At 44.6% G+C, this 18,225-nt stretch overlaps 1 protein-coding gene across 1 annotated transcript in view; it reads left to right on the top strand.

The window, feature by feature from the left end:
- The window catches only part of TAPT1 (transmembrane anterior posterior transformation 1), a 117,868-nt gene that overhangs the window by 77,477 nt on the left and 22,166 nt on the right, over nucleotides 1–18,225 (top strand). The window contains exons 7-8 of the mRNA XM_040335212.1: nucleotides 3,620–3,689; nucleotides 7,197–7,277. Coding sequence (XP_040191146.1) covers nucleotides 3,620–3,689; nucleotides 7,197–7,277 — 151 coding nt within the window. The remainder of the gene's footprint in view (nucleotides 1–3,619; nucleotides 3,690–7,196; nucleotides 7,278–18,225) is intronic.

Here is an 18,225-nt window from a genome sequence, read left to right on the forward strand (position 1 = left end):
ACCCAGAAGCCCGTCATGTCAGTAAAGTCCGATATACACTTTTTCTTCTGCGCTGCGCTCCCTACTGTGTGCCTCTACATTTTTATTCAAGGGCTTTGCAGCAGGCTTGCTTTCTGTCTACAGACACCCAACATCATACAGGACTTGCTGACTGTCATAGACTTGCCCCAGGCCATCAGTCACTGCTGCATCTTCGATGGTGCACATAGCTTCTATAGAGCCAGTTTCATCTGCATGAGAAAGAGACTTCTGGGTGGGACAGGGAGGTATAAAAATATAGACTGCTGCAAACTGGAATTCAGCTTTAAAGCCCTGTACACACGACCGGGAATCCCGGGGGGGGGGGGGGGGAACGTTGGTATTCCCGACGGGATTCCTGGCAGGCTTGACTTGAAAAGCCATACAAAATCCCGCCGTTCTTTTGAGTAGCAAGAACGCGGTGACGTCATCGACTACGACAAGCCGGTGTCTCGTCACATTTGATGCTGTCGCCGCCATCTTGCTACACCCCACACTAACCTTGTATGCTACCATGCATGCGTTGAAGTGTTATTGAGCATGCGCGGTTTTTCACCCATACAGACGACCGGTTTTCTCGTCAGGAAACACTCTGCCAGGAAACCCAACGAGAAAATAGAGAGCCGGGTTTTCTATTTTTCCCGTCGGGATTCCCGGCTGTTTTCCTTGCAGGAAAACTGCTAGGGAGCATGCACACGGCTGGGATTCCTGGCCAAAAGCTCTCCTGGCAGTTTTCCTCCTGGGAAAACCGGTCGTGTGTACAAGGCTTCACTCTTGCTTCTACTCCTCCCTCGGCAGCAGTGTATCCGGTCTTCCCTCCTGCTTTAATTCTATCCCCCATATCTGATTATTGGTGCTAGTGTCTGCCTTGTTTCTTCACTCACTTGTCAGCTGTCTGACAGCCATATTATCAGACTGAGCTCGCATGGAAATTCCTCACTGGTCTGCTGAAACCAAGTTCTCAGTGCAAGCTTAACTTGGCCATAGATGGACCGAGTCTCGGCTAGTTCAGCAGGGACCATTCATCGATCAACTTGGCTATAACCAGCCTGTTGGCTTTTTTACATGTGATTACTGACGGCGGCTTTAACTGCTAGCAGTAATCTTTGTGTTCTGCTGGCCGGGAAGGTTCCTTACCAGCAGGACACAATAGCTAACTGTGACCCTGACTGTCTTAATGGGGTAATCAAGCGATTTGCTTTCCTTCCACCCAATGAGAACAGAAGAGAACTGCTGCTATTCAGAGGAGCCTGAACTCTGTAATTGCTACTTAAAGGCTCAGTTCACCTTTTGGGAAAAAATTATAAACGCACATATTTTTGCAGTAAAAAAAAGTGCATTTATTATTTATTCCCTAAGGAGTCTGGGTGAACATTGAGCCCATAATCAGGGGTGCAATGCCAGACTCCTGCAGACCAACCCTGCAGCTTTTAGCCCATACCTCCATACGGGGTGACTGTTTACAAAGCTGAAGGAATTGTGAATGAACTACGAGGCAACCTCCATCAGCAACCTCGCAGTTCATTCAGATCTACCAGCCATCGGCCGCAATAGCTGATGGTAGTTGTAGTTTGTGCATACACACCAACTGTGAATGACGTGGTCGTGTGGGTGGAACGTACATTTTAAATAGTGACAGCTGGCATAGGGATAAGATCCCCGCTCAATGTCACGGGGGGGGGGGGGATGGTGGAGAGGCTGCAGCTGCTGGAACATGTTACAAGTTGCAGCCTAAATACAATGTGTAACATGTTCCAAAAGGTGAACTTGTACATACCTAATAAGGGGCATGTGTTATGAGACGCTAACTGGATTAATTCTCTGCATGTATGTGAATGACTAGTGAGGAACCAAAATGATTTTGTTACTGTTTCCTCTCTTTATTCCCTTCATTTACATGGTCTGTTCTTCTGTTCTTCTGCTATGAAGTGTATTCTGGAAATGGGAAAACACATCTTAGGGCATGGATTGCACATGAAGCCCCTCATTGACTGTTGAGCAAACAAAATATATATATATATATATATATATATATATATATATATATATAATTATTATACAGGATTTATATAGCGCCAACAGTTTGCGCAGATATATATATATATATATATATATATATATATATATCTGCGCAAACTGTTGGCGCTATATAAATCCTGTATAATAATAATAATTATATATATATATATATATATATATATATATATATATATATATATATATATATATAAATTGTATAGCATATTTTATTGGTACATCCATATCATAAAAACATTGGAACAAGAAAAGATGTGCATATATTTAAATGTTACATATGAATACCCTTCACAAGCAGGAATATGGCATGAGAACAAGCTGCCCACACACAAATATGCTTTTACTATACAGGCAGTCCCCGAGTTACGAACACCTGATTTACAAATGACTTTCTAATGGACAGTGGCAGATCTTTTCAGTAATCCCCCTTTGCTTTAATGCAGGCCTCGACAAAATCCGGGCGCCAGGTCGCAATTGCGACAAGAAATTGTGACCTGGCGCCTGGGGAATCTTAGGGCTGCAGAAGGCCACAAAGCCGCGGCCTCAATTACCGGCCAGCGCGGGGCACGATCGCGGCAGGCCCACGATCGCCGGTAATTGAGGCCACGGCTTTGCGGCCTTCAAAGAAAGAAGGTGAGGCCTGCAGAAGGAATCTAGGAGTGGCCATCTTGTGGTGGCCGTTGGCATTACAGGTTACATTACATTACAAGTAACAAAAAACAGCAGTTCTAATGTGTTTTTTCACTGCCATCTCCTTCCCTCTAATTAGAACCCCCAAACATTATATATATTTTTTAGAATAAAATAGCGGTCGTTGCAATACTTTCTGTCACACCGTATTTGCGCAGCGGTCTTACAAGCGCACTTTTCTCGTAAAAAAATACACTTTTTTAATAAAAAAATAAGACAACAGTAAAGTTAGCCCATTTTTTTTTTTTTTATTGTGAAAGATAATGTTACGCCGAGTAAATTGATACCCAACATGTCACGCTTCAAAATTGCGTCCGCTCGTGGAATGGCGACAAACTTTTACTCTTTAAAATCTCCATAGGCGTCGTTTAAAAAATTCTACAGGTTGCATGTTTTGAGTTACAGAGGAGGTCTAGGGCTAGTATTATTGCTCTCGCTCTACCAATTGCGGCGATACCTCACATGTGTGGTTTGAATACCATTTACATATGCGGGCGCTACTCACGTTTGCGTTCGCTTCCAGGCGCGAGCTTGGCTGGACGAGGTGCGTTTTTTGCCTCCTAACTTTTTTAGGTGGCTCCTAGATTCCAAGCAAATTTGTCAAACCCTGCTTTAATGTTTGTGTCTTGTATTCTGGTGATGAGATATATTTAAAAACCCTTCTCCTGGTGCACTAAAGAAAATGATCGCCTGCAGTTAGTTCGAATTCTATAAAAATAATCTGCCCATGTGTAATTCTAATTTTTAGACCCCAAATGCTGGTGGTCCTCCCGCCCAAGTAACTGCATTAAGTCTGAGGTTTCTGACTGATCTCGGGTCTCTCTGGTGCTGTCCTACTCAAGATATTAACCATTTTGTGTATTTTCATTTTCAGTTTGTAGAGATCAAGGGGAGCGTGTTCAAGAAATTTGAAAAGAACAATCTCTTCCAAATGTCTAACAGTGGTATGTAACCTTTTCCCTTTCTATGTATACCATGTTTGCTAAACTCGAAGACCCCATTCACACCTGGGTGTTTTGTAGCTTGAAGCCTGAAGCTACAAAACGCTGGAGGGGAAAAAATCTATTATTCTCTATGGAGATGGTTCACATCTCCACTACAATACGCCTGAAGCCAGAAGTTCAAAAATGCCTGAAGCTCAAACAAGTTCTGGGACTTTTTTTTAGGCAGATTTGGGCGTTTTTCTGTTTTTAACATTGGTGACCCTAGACCTGTCCAAATTCACGACAAAACACGGTAAAAATCGCTGCAAGATCGCGGCAAAATGCTACACTCAGGTGTGAATGCAGCCTTATTGGTGTGACCTCAGTAGTAAGTGCGGTCAGTGCATCTGCCTATCAGTATCTGTAATACAGTGGTTTCTAATCTAGCCAGTTATTTAAAGGATACGTTTACCTTCGGGAACATGTTGCATGTTCCCACTCCTGCAGCCGCTAGGGTATCCAAGCACCTGGTGTAACGGCAGTACGGGGAGACGTTCCCTGTACCAGTTGTCTCACAGAGTTCTGTGAATGAATGAACAAGTACCAACATCCTTTGCGGCTGTTTGCTTGTAGTTCCAGGCCCCTAAAAAAAAGAAAATACTGAATGCACATTTTTTTACCCACAAAAAAATATGTGCATTTATTATTTTATTTATTTTTAAAGGTGAACTTATACATATCCTTTATGTACACGGGTGTTTGCAGTATGGTTACAATTTGTCTGCCCATTATTTATATGAGCACACTAATTGGGTTCCTGTTCATGGTAAACCATGGTGTCCTATGTATAAGGCTTATACGATATCCCTGATGTTGCATATAGTTAACAAAGTGCTGACCGTGATGTGCAAATGACCAAAATTAAGAAATAGTGTACTTGGGCCTCTTGCACACTGCAGCTTGAAAAATCTCCGTACAGTGTTGTTTTTTGGTGTGGTTTTTTTTTCACTGATCTAAAATGCAGCCCATTGTTTACAATGTGTCATGTTCACACAGGCACATAAAGAAGTTCTGCATATTCTTAAATAAAAATAAAAATTTTTGCGTTTCTGGTCAGTATTTTCGCGCATAAATATTAATTGATTTCCCTTAGGAATATATTGTGTGCACATAATTATGCGCGATAACACCCAAAGTAAATACCCCAAATTGCATCTAAAAAAGCAGATTCTCAAACATCAGTACAGTGTGCAAGGGGCCTTCTAGAGTAACTGTTGAACTGAAAGCGGAGTTACTGTAAGTTACCATGCGTTTATACATTTTTGCTCATAACTCATGGTTTGGATGTGTTGAAAAAGGTTTGTGTCCTTACCCTCGAAATAAGAATTCAAAGATCCAGTGTGTGACATTTTATTTTATTTTTTTCAATTGATGCCGAGGTGGGAGCTTTTGCTGCCTACACCAGTGTACTGCTATAACAAGAGGGTGAATATCCTCAGTGGTGTACAATCTGAGCTTTGAGCCCAGGCTCACACTGACAGCGGGAATGGAATTGTGCGTGTTTATCTAAACTCGCACAATTTCATTCCCGCGTGTCAGTCCTGACTTTGGGGTGATTTTAGAGATATCTGTGCGGGTTTCTGCACAGATGTCTATTGAAATCACACTCCGAAGTCGCCATGAGTAGCACAAACTACTTTTGGGAATCAGTACGGCGACACACCGATTTGGACGGTGCCATTGCCGGCAATAGCTGCCAATTTGGCATGCGATTAAATGTCAAATCACATGCCAAATCGCTGCAGTGTGAACCAGGTCTCCAAGTTGTATGATCTTTCTGTAGGTCTAGACAACTAGCACTATGCTAATTTAGCAAAATTAGATTTTAATGTATTTTTTTCCCAGCTGGACATGGCTCAAGCACCTGCCCTAATGGTCCATTAATTATTTCACACTTCATTATTCTTTAGTATGTTTCTTCAGTCAAATAGTTTTTTATTAATTTTAAAGTCAACGGTTTTTTTTTTTTTTTTTTAATATCTGTCCCATGGTACTTGCATGAAAGAAGGTTGACTTGTGTGCTGATGTGGCTCCTCCATTCCTAGAAATTTTCTTCATTCCGCTGCCGCCTCAGATACCCCTGCAGATGTGATTTTCCAGTACTGCAGGGGGAGAAGTGCCAAACTTACATTCAGACTAACATACCACCCAGGGTACATTTTGTGTTCCAAAAAAATATAATTTAAGCTTGTCCATTCCTTATCCACTACCCTCCACCTCAGGCTGTAATTTCTTGCCCAATTCTTCCCACACTGACTATTCTCTTTATCTTCTTTGAGATGAACGAATACTCAATCTGGTAATAAGCCAAGAGGCGTCCACCTCAAACTCGAGAATTTAGGGTGGCACTATCCTTTTAAATGTGCTGTTGAATTTTTATGGCATCAGTTTTGGAAATTTTCTATGCCAAAACTTTATCAGTAATGAGCAGTACAAGGTGTACAGGACATAAAAAATCTAATTAAAGATTTCTTGGAATGCAGAGCCGTTATCTGACCACCTGCAGTAATTTGAAAGATAGGTGGAGAAGGACGCACCTAATAAAAAAATAAGTAAAATGTCAGGGTCCATTTTTTTTTCCTATTCATCTACAAATGTAGATAAATACATATTGACAATATGCATTGTTTACTTGTGGTCATGTCAGGGAAATCTTTGATTTTTTTTTTTATGGGGGGCAAACAAACATATCAGCAAGGAATGCTTTTGGTCCACCCTGAAGCCTACATTGGTGATCCGTTTTCCCCCTCCCCCTTTTCATAGGTGGTCAATGTGTGCCCCCTTTCATTGATGGGGAGTGGTATTTGTCACCCTATCGTTGGTGATCAGTGGATTTCGTGTGTTTATGTATTCACCCTAACATCTGTGCAGAGGCCCCACAATGCTTCCTCCTGACTTCTTCAGTAGTGACCTGGGGCTGGAATTATGTAGGCAGCAATTGGACAGGATATCATCCAATATTGCCTTTATAAAACCACAGAAGTCACTCACAGTTGATCACAAGCTCTTGTATGTCTCCCTAGATGCGGCATATGTGCCCCTTAGTGTCAGGGTTTATTAATGCCTCTGAGGGGGCAATCTTCCCACGGGGGCATTTGTTGGAGTGACATCTGAGAGGATTCCCCTCAGTTTGGATAGATTTGCTCTTGTTTTGCTAATCTGATGTGATAAGATAAGCTCATCAATGGGACGGGGGGAGAGGATTTTAAACCTATCCTATGGTATCCAAAGCAAAAATATGTGCCAAAAATGCTTTTAGATATCAATCAAGTGGAAATGGACAATGCGGTTTCGTTTCCTATTTGCATATCAAAATGATGTCCGTTGATGACCGAATTAGTCAAAAAAGTAGTATCTATCATGTTTGAGAAATATCGACTCACAAAATTACAGTAGTTTATTTGGTGACGCCTTCTCATGTCATTATGTCTTTATTAACCACCTCCATTTTTTTTTCCCCCCTCACAGATATAAAAGAGAGATTCACAAACTATGTGCTACTACTGATTGTATGTCTGCGAAACATGGAGCAGTTCTCATGGAATCCAGGTGATTGTCTTTTATTTGTTGTTTTTTAACCAGATTTTAGTTGAGAAACTGTTCATTTTTGAACAGAAACAAATTGCCGCACAGAGCGGGAGACAAGGTATACAGATATACAACCAAGGAGCGATTATATCCAAGATGGGTGAACTAGAGAGAAAACTAAAACTAAAGTACAGAAGCTTTCCGGTGCACTTAAATCTAAAATTGCATTATGTCAGACCCAAATATAAAAGATCAAGTTTATATACACTGTGGCTACTGGAGGCCTAAGATTAGGGCACATATATTCAATCCATTGTGCCCATATGGTATCAAATGTTTGCATGGCGTTTGAGCAAATAAGTGTTCTTTTCAAACTAAATGCATTTATTAAGATCTGCTATCCATTCAGAAAGTGTGGGTGGTGGGAGATCCACTGAATCTGTCTACGTGCCACAAATAGAGCTCTGGAGACTACAATCAACAGATTGGAGTCTATTGAGGGCAAGTCAACATATCCTAGAAGGCGTATAAGGGGTTCACCTGGAAGGTTGATACCCAGTAACCTGTTAAGCGTACCAAACACCTCTGCCCAACACCTCTGTAACTTGGGGCATGAGATGAATAAGAGATACTGGGTGTCCACACCTAGCACATGATGGGGTGCTCTGCACCCCAATAGTGCACAAAAATTCAGGGGTCCTGTATACACTATATAATATGATTAATATCTTGAGGTGACGTCCGTGCGCCGATCCGCCCTACGTCCGTTTTCACAATAACTTACTTTGTCCAGGACGAAGTAAGTTATTACGAAACGGACGTAGGGCAGAGCGGCGCAAGGACGTCACCTCAAGCTCCACACGATCCCCCAGTAGGACGGGTGTCTGGATTCTGTGTACCGGCCGGCACACCAGATTCAAGGCCTATTTCTTTCTGCTATATTGTAATAGCAATTTTAACCTTTTAAATAAACATTTTATATGTTTAATGCGCTATGTGGAGCCATTATTATCTCTTGCATGTCGGGTGTATATGCTGATGACCCATGAGATCAATGAGATTCATTGCTTAAAAACCGGATGTGTTTGAGCTGCGCAGTTGGAGTGAGAACTTTGACTATATGCTTCTAGCAGTAAATATGTTATGGGGCCGTCGCCAGCTGGTAAAGACGGACTTCACCTTTAAAAATATATAAATGTGCACACATTTATAAGAAAAAAAAAATGTGTTCATCACACCTGTGTTAGCATTACACCTGTGATGCAGTGGTCACTGCATTTGTTTTCATTGAATACAAGTCTCTGTGCTGTGGTGACGGAGGGGGCTGCTAGTTTTTTAATAACAACTTCCTATGAATGAATGGAGACGGAGCAATGTATAGCTGTGCCAGTTTGAAATTTGTGGAGGAGAAAAACCCCTGGCTTCTGTAAGGTTGCCGGAAGGGGGGGGGGGGGGTTGTTTGGGGGATGGGAGGGCTGCAGATTCTGACAATGCTTGTTACACCCTAAATATGGATAAATAATGAACGCATTCAGAAAGTTGGTTACTCTTTATAAGATGGATTTGTCATTTTGTGCAATTAATAACCTTTCCTGTTACTATCAACTGCCTCATACATATGATGTAGTTTAAGGAATGGAAAACATCCTCTATCGTTATTGAATCAACCAGTCACTTTACGTGTTGTGAATAAGCTTGCAATGGGATGGAAAAAACAACTTTTTCTGATAAATTCCAAATTTTTATTCAATTGCATATAGCAATATAAAGTAAGATATAAAATACTGAAAACTAGTATTAATGTGCTGTTCTTTAACCGCTTAAGGACCGTCCACTCCATATATACGTAGGCAGAATGTCACGAACAGGCATTATCACGTACCTGTATGTGGCCCTTTAAATGCCTGCCGTGTGGTCGCGAGCGCGCCGCTGGCAGCGCTTTTGCGACCCTGCCGCCTTCCCCGTGAGTCGGACCGCGGGTCCTGTGGACTCGATCCCCGCGATCATCTCACGGAGGTGTAGAGCGGGAAGATGCTTGTGTAACTCGAAGCGGAGATCAGTGTCATGTGACACAGAGCCCATCCCCTTTACAGTTAGAAACACAATGCAGGGAACACCAAAGCGCCACCTATTGGTTAACCCCTTTATTGCCAGTGTAATTTTCACAGTAACCAGTGCATTTTTATAGCACTGATCACTATGAAAATGACGATGGTCCCAAAAATGTGTCAAAAGTGTCCGATGTGTCCGCCTTAATGTCGCAGTCACGAAAAAAATCACTGATCGCCGCCATTACTAGTAAAACATTTTTTTTATAAAAATGCCATAAAACTATCCCCTATTTTGTAAACGCTATAACTTTTGCGCAAACCAATCAATAAACACTTATTGCGATTTTTTTTTGATTTTTTTTTTACCAAAAATAAGTAGAATACGTATCGGTCTAAACTGAGGAAAAAATGTTTATATATATATATATATATTCTGGGGATATTTAAAAAGTAAAAACCCCAGAGGTGATCAAATACCAACAAAAGAAAGCTCTATTTGTGGGGGAAAAAAAGGACATCAATTTTGTGTGGGAACGATGTCGCACGTCCGCGCAATTGTCGGTTAAAGCAGTAATATATCAGGGCCGAATCGCAAAAAGTGGCCTGGTCTTTCACCACCCAAATGGTCTGGGGCTGAAGTGGTTAAGACTGTGAGCTCCTGAAGCACTGAACACAGGTTCTCCCATGCTGCGTATGAAGATATAGAGGTGGCGGCCCGTAGGTTCCAATTCCGCTGTATGCATGGGTACATTGGCACAAAGATTTACATACAGCATAATCGCAGGTAGTTTTAGTTTTTGCAGCTTCAAGCCCAAAGTTTACAATTCTGTTGCGGTCAGATCCTTATAAATTACAGATGTAATTGCAGAAAGTTGGCATGAGCCAACTGTATACACAGCACAACCCTTAATAATCTGGGAAATGGAAAGACCACACTCACTTTGAAGAACACGCCAATTTTATTTCAGATTGCTATTATGGGAGTGCTGGACAAGCCAGGGTGTAATTTCATTTTATTAACAATTACCTTTCCATTTCAGTCTGCAGCCACATTTGACTTTCATAAATTGCCAAAAAATTCAGATTTCTTATCCTTGCATCCATGGAAACAGTCTTCTGTTTTAGGAAAGGATTTCCCAGAGTCTTCATCACCATATTAATATCATTGGCTCACAGCCACCCCTGGAAGTCTGCTCAGGCATAAAATTATGAGCATCCTGTTGCATGAAATGTGCCATGCTATCTGTAGGTTTAGTGCACTGGGAGTTTTTTATTTTTGGTGATATAAGTGCACATAGAACTATTTATCTAAAGCAGGGGTGTCCAACTCAATTTCATTGTGGGCCGCATCAGCACTATGATTGTTCTCAAAAGGGCCGGTTGTATCTGTAAGATTAGATGTCCAGCGCATCCCCTCCCCTTACATTAGATGTCAAGAGCCACCCCACCATCAGAAGTTGAGTCCCCCACTCTCTCTTACATCACAGTGCACCCCCCTTTCCTTATGCTGCTGCTGGGAATAAGCTGGATGCATTGCTTGAAAGTAAGGGTCTGGAGGAGGACTGCTTATAAGCGGAATTAAAGCGGACTTCTGCATTGAAATAAGCAAACAGACTTTGGGGGGCACACCCTAAAAATGTGTTTTCATTCAAGATGGATGCTGCTATAAGACCGACAAACAGAACCAAATAAATTATAGCGCACACATACGAAAATGACTTTGAATTCTGCAAGGCTATTTAAAACACCTGAACATGTTCAAAAATACGAGGATTTGGTCACATCATATGGCCATATAGTGCTAAGCCCACTACTACGTCAAAGTACTCCAATATCAGTGGGTCCTACACTATCCATAGTATGAAAGATCCCACATCTCAACCATGGGAGATAAACTCTTCTTTATGGGAGAATTAGAAGGACTCCTATAACACAGTTGGACACTAATTCGAGATTTTCCTAGCTTGTGACGGAAAATATTAGTTATATGAAGACAGGAGGTGAGTATCTTATGCATTAATCCTTCTTTATTAATGCCCATAGCAGAAAAATACATTGTTCAAATTTAACGTAAGTAAAAACAGAAAAACTGTAAAAAACTACATTTCCCAGCAGTCCTAGGGCCAGTAGCCACTCCCATCATGTGGTCTCTATATAAGGACTGCTCTCTCCTGGCTCTTCCTCTTCTTTATGCGAATCCTAAGCTTACAGGAACCAGGATCATCACTTGAACATTGTTTTCTACTCGCCGATTCTTCGGCCAGCCGGCCCGACGTCTCTTCTTCTGAAGACAACTGGGGTAACGGCAACTGGTCCCAACGGGGACTAACCAACTGAACGTTCTCGACCAACTGGTCATCCAGATACAGGAAACATCACACGATTAACAGGTCGTCTGCACGCCGGAGCCGTAACTGCTATCATTATTCTGAAATAGAATGTAGAACCGTGATAGGGTTGGGTAGGGAGGGAAGATACTCGCCTCCTGTCTTCATATAACTAATATTTTCCGTCACAAGCTAGGAAAATCTCGAATTATATTTCAGACAGGAGGCTCATATCTTATGCAGGTTCAAAGCTTAACATAGTATCTATATCAACATGAATAATAATAAATATATTACAGATCCAACCATCATAAGACTGACATGGAAACATGTTCCTCCGGTCTAAAATAGAAAAGGCGAAAAATGGTCTCAGAAGACCCGTCGGCCGCCATTAAGAGGTCTGCGAGAGAGCCCCCTGTCGTAACCACCTTGTTAGCCATAGCTCCTCTGGAAGAATGTGCTCCAAACAGGGTAATGTCTATGCTCGCCATCGCCATGGTTGATCTAACCCAACGCGCCAGATTGGCGGGGGTGACCGGATGATGAGGCTGCACGTAAGATAGTAGAAGTTGGGAGAACCCCGGAGATCGCAGGTCAGTAGTGTGTGCTCCATAGGCATTTAGGCATCTAAGAGGTGAAAATTGGCGCCTGGAATGTCCAAAGCCCTAACTTCAGAGACTCGTTTGATCAAGACCAGGCACAAAAGGACCGTGAGTTTAAAGGACAGTAGTCTGAGAGGCAGTGCATCGTTGTCCTCCCAGCCCGAGAACGTGTCGAGAACCCTGGAGGCATCCCAGGTGGACTGATATTTAGGGCGGGGAGGCCGCTTGAATTTGATGCCCCGTAGCAGTCTACATATCAGGGGATGTCTGCCGACTGGCAAAGAATCTACTGGGTATTGGTAAGCCGATATGGCTGATCTGTAGACCTTTATGGAGCTGTATGATTTACCAGATCCGAAAGAATCCGCCAGGATAATTCACTATGGCAGTCACAGGGGCATGTACGGGATCAACCTCGTTGATCACACTAACGCACCCAGAGTCTCTAGGCTGATCGATATGCCGATCGAGTCCCGGGGGCCTAGGCCAGGGCGAGGAGATCCCTAGCCGACCTAGAGAGGTCGCTGTCCGCGTCTGGCACCCCGAAACCAACCACGCTAGGAGAGTCAGCGTGCCTTCCGCTACCAGAGGGTGAGTGCCCTTGATCGGATGAGAGAGAATGTGCGAAAGTGGAGGCAGAAGTCTGGGATAGTCTATGACCGTCTCCAGCAGGCGGGAGAGCCCTGGTTGTGTCGGCCACCATGGGGTGATAAACGCAACCGTCGCCTTCTGATTCGCGATCTGTAGCAACACCCTGGGGCTCATCGAGAATGGGGGAAACGCATAGTACGTCTCCCCCGTCCAGGAGTGACAAAAAACGTCCACCGCTGAGGACTCTGGGTCCGGTCTCCAGCTGAAGAATCGGGGCAGCTGGTGATTGAGGCGAGAGGCGAATAAATCTATACCCAAGGGACCCCAAAGTTGGTTCAGTTGGACGAAGACTGATCGGTCTAGACGCCAATCGCTGGAGTCGATAAGACAACGGGAATTCCAATCTGCTATAGTATTGGAAATACCCGGAATGTATTCCGCCATGGGAATGATATTGCGGGATAGACAGAAGTGCCAAAAGTCTTTGGCAATATCCGCTAGAATTTTGGAACTGGTGCCTCCTAAGCGGTTGATGTATTGCACCGCTGCAATATTGTCCACCATTGCAGTTCGACCCTGACTTCCGTAGAGAGTGGAACCCGGTCTGCGTATCTGAGACCCTGTCGTAGATGAAGGATCATGAGCCTCTGGCGGGCCCTGTAGTGAAGAGGGGCCGGGAATATGGCTTGAATGGAGGCCGCAAGCAGGCCTTCCAGGCGGTCCAGTACGCGTAGAGATAGAAAACCGTTGCGTAGCACCGCTTTGATCTCTTTGCGGATCAGGGCCAATTCTGTCCTGGGTAAACGGAGGACAGCTTGGTTGGTGTCTACCAAGAAACCTAGGAATTCCATCACCTAAGCCGGAGCGAGAACTGACTTGTCTTTATTAATCAAGAAACCTAGATTTTGTAGTAGATTGATCGTCCAAACCATGTGGCGATAAGCTTGTGTTTTGGAGCATGCTATGATGAGGATGTCGTCTAGGTAAATAATCAGACGTACGCCTCTGCTCCTCAGTGATGCTACTACCGGTTTCAAGATTTTGGTGAAACACCACAGGGCGGATGACAGACCGAACGGAGGGCATGTAAATTGCCAAGTGCGTCCCCACCATCTGAAGAGGAGAAGGTGTTGGGAGTCCGGATGCATGGGGACGGTGAGGTAGGCGTCCTTTAGGTCTACCTTCACCAGCCAGTCCCCCGGTTGGAGGAGATCCTGGAGGCAGTGGATACCCTCCATCTTGAAGTGTCGATAAGCGACATGTTGGTTCAATTCCCGAAGGTTCATTACTGGACGGTAACCTCCCCTTTACTTTTTGACTAAGAAGAGGTTGCTGATAAAACCCCGGGGAAGATGGGTCGGCCTCGACCACCGCCCGTTTAGAGATCCGTTCTCGGAGTTCGTTGTCTATCAGAACAACGTTTTGTTCCGCAAATCGAATAGGGGTGGCATCACTCCTAGATTTGGTGAGGACAGAAGTTCTATGTGCCCCTACTTCTGTCGGCCCGGGGGAAAACCTTACTCGCCCCGGATTTCTAGAGTGAAGTTTGAGCCTTGTCGAGGCTGTTAACAAGCCCTACAAACTTATTAATATCCTTAACTAAGGATTCACCAAACAGCACCCCTTCTGCTGCAGGACCTGGTTCAGTTTCTGCCAGGTGTGCCAATTGCGGGGCAAGCCGCATCAAAATGGAGCGTCTGCGCTCGACAGAGCAGGCGGTGTTAGCGCTGCCCACTAGACATATGGCCCTTTGGGTCCACCACGTAGCTGGGTTAAGTCGACCGTCTGGTCTGATGTCGCAGCCTGTTCTGACAGGTTTAAAATCTTTGTCAGCGGGCTAAGGAGGTCAAGGATCCGGTCCTGTATGGCTTAAGGGAGCGGTCTATCCCCTTTGGGGAATTGTCCTGTCTTTAATAGGTATTTGGATAGAGTGGGGTCTATCTCGGGCGTTAGGACCACTTTTTATGGAATATGTGGTCGAGGGCATTCTGCCCGTAGTTTGTTACGATTGGACCTCTCAAGGGATCTACGTGCCCAAAGTTCGACATGTTGCGACACCTGGGGTAAGGGGGGACCAATCCCCAGAACGGGGATGGGAGAATGGCATCTGGATGGAACAGTGGTTCGCCCAGAGCATCTACTATGATTGTACCCTAAGCTCCAGGGGTGGCGTCTTGTAAGAGCGCCAATGTCCCAGCATCCTCCTCATCTTCATATTCGGACTCTGAGACCTCGGAACCATCCGACTCAGCGGACGAATCTTCGTCTGAATTGACTACACATGAGTCGGGTTTAGTCCGCCTAGCGGATTTATGCCTCTTTGGTGACTCCCTGAGGCCCAGGGGTTGAAAAGGAGTCCGAGGGATGCGTGGGGTGGCAGTCCGTGTGGGGAGCTGCCTCATGCATATTGATTGCTTCCCCTGCCGGGGAATCATAGGCCGTCACAGTATGTTTCCTTTCTGAGAGGATTAGCCTCTTCATGTGCGGCTCACTACCGTGTGGCAACGGTACAGGGGCGAGGATCAGGCCTGCTGCGACCCAGAGGGTATTGTAGCTGCAGCCAGTGCAGCATGCACTGATTTAGTGATAAATTCTTGTATTTGAGCAGAGCTCAAGAACTGCGCTGTGTCCAGCGCCAACTCCTCGCTCTGGGCGGGAACTGAGCCCTCTTCCGCCATTCTGTGTTGTATATTTTTGGATTTACAGACAATTTAGGAACCAAATAAGTTGTGCTGTAAATATTGCCCCACAAACAGCGTATTTAGGTTATGCCTATTAAGCACCCAGGGGCTACACAAGTATAGAGGAATAAATTCCATCTATAAACGCTAGCTAGCTGGCTAACTGATCAACCAATCTACCTCACTAGCTGACTATCACAGAAAGGGATGTGCAAACTTTTCAACATGGTTCCCATTAGATAGGCACACAGGGGCAGTATATTTAAAATTCTTTCATAGAAAGGGATAGGAAAAAACAATCCAATAAACCAGGCATGACAAAAGAAATGCGTGCGGTAAATACTGCCCCACAAACAGCGTACCTAGGTTATGCATTTTAAATTACCAAGGGCCTATAGATAGAGAGGAATAAATTCCTTCTACGAATCGCTAGCTAGCTGGCTAATTGCTCAATGAATCTCCCTCACTAGCTGACTACCGCAATTGAACTCCAGAGGCGAAGTCTCGCGAGACTACGGCCTCTGGAGTTCCTATTGGATCGAATGTGGGATGGACAGGGCGATCAAGGAGATCCGCCCTTCCGCGTCCCACTGTATTTGCGATTGGAGGACGCTGCAGCGTCTAGGTTTTGAGGGGAAACACCGCTCGTGGCGGCGGGAGAGAAGGGGGGGGCGGTCGCGAGACGGAGGCTGCGCCCCCCAGCCTGTGCTCGCAATGATGGCGTGAGGAGAGGCAGACAGCTGCTCAAAGATGGCGCCCGCTGAGGGAATGAGGGGAGAGCGCGGACGTAGCAGCGGAGAAAGCCGCAGCGTTCCGGCGCCGAAAGGAAAGAAAAACAAAGGCAAAAACAAGTCAAATAACGTTATAAAGTCACAATTGAAATAAAATAAAGCTGAAACACGACCCAAGGAAAGTTCCCCCACATCTAGACACCCATATTAGGGACACAAAAACGTAAAATTCGGGGGGAAAATACCGGGGAGAACCCCCCAATTTCCCACGACATTAATCAAATCATCAAAGAATAAGATATACGAAATTCACTTATTTTGTAGTGCTCTGCCATGAGCAGAAAGAAAGAGGAAGAGCCAGGAGAGAGCAGTCCTTATATAGAGACCACATGATGGGAGTGGCTACTGGCCCTAGGACTGCTGGGAAATGTAGTTTTTACAGTTTTTCTGTTTTTACTTACGTTAAATTTGGACAATGTATTTTTCTGCTATGGGCATTAATAAAGAAGGATTAATGCATAAGATATGAGCCTCCTGTCTGAAATATAATGATAGATAATGGCTGGAGGATGGGGTGCTCCAACACAAGGGATCTGGTCGGGGACCCTCAACATACAAACAGACTTGGGGGAGCACACCCTAAAAATGCGTTTACATTTAAGATGAAGGTGCTATAAGCCCGACAAACCGAACAAAATAGATTACACATACAAAAAGGACATTGAATTCTGCAAGGCTATTTAAAACACCTGAACATATTTACAAAATATGGGGAATTGGTCACACCATATGGCCATATAGTGCTAACCCCACTAGTACCCCATTATCAGTGGGTCCTACACTAATCATAGCACGAAAGATTGTTTTATACAGCTCTGCATTGGACGGGAACGAGAGCTTCCGGCTGCTTTTCATATTAACCAGCATTGATTGGTGGCTAGGACCGCCCCGGCATCCTAGCCATCAATTACTTGCTGGTTAATATGAAAAGCAGCCGGCAGCTTACGTTCCCGTCCAATAATGTGTCTCGGCTTATTACCCACCCCCAATGCAGAGCTGTGCCTCCCGCACCCAAGTTATTATCATCGTGCCTCCTGACATGCAGAGAATGATGGCGCCTGAAACTGGGGAACAGAAGCGGCTCCTAAATGATCTAAGGTAGGAGAGTGAAGGGCAGAAAACGCTACAGGTGGGTGGTGATGTGAGAGGAGGCAGTGGGGGGGATAGGCTGACTGGATACCCAGAGGGCAAAGTACACTACTGTAGGGGGTTAGTGTTGTGGGGGGGATAGGCTGACTGGATACCCAGAGGGCAAAGTACACTACTGTGGGGGGGTTAGTGTTGTGGGGGCTATGAAGGTAGGCAGTGCAGTTCGGGGGGCTGTGGAGAGCTGGGGGTTGTGATTTGAGAGGGGGTAGTGCTGTAGGGGAATGAAGAGATCTGAACACATTACTGGTGGACAGGGGATTTGTGATGTAACGAGGGGCAGTGCTTTGGGGGGAATGTGATGTGAAGGACCTCTACTGGAAGAACATTTTGGCTAATCGGACCTCCGTAAAATTGAATTCAGTAACCCTGATATAGAGGCTGTATCTCGTCTTAAAAGTGTCATAAAAAAACGATGGAAACTTCCTAAACTCACTAATGGTGGAGCTGTGAGATGTATTTTGATATAACCTAGTGACCAATTTTCCCAGGTTTTTGAAACTGGGTGAGCTGCCAACATGTAAGCTGAGCTTGTATAACCGGGCCAATGTTTTTTTTTTTTTTTTTTTTTTGCCCTACTTCTATGCACTCCTATGACCCGTTTTACGCCAAATGGCTAAAGTTCACGGTTGGCTGACATCACTCAGGCAGCCCAGGCTGGGGAAACATCAAGTTAGGATCCACCCAGATGCCTGGACCAGCTGCTGGCTCAGCCTCTCAGTGAACTGCTGAAAGCTAGAGCCCTGCTGCTCCCTCCCCCTCCACAAGCCAGTGCTCCAG

Source organism: Rana temporaria, chromosome 1 (assembly GCF_905171775.1).
Source record: "Rana temporaria chromosome 1, aRanTem1.1, whole genome shotgun sequence".
In the NCBI taxonomy this organism is placed as follows: Eukaryota; Metazoa; Chordata; class Amphibia; order Anura; family Ranidae; genus Rana; species Rana temporaria.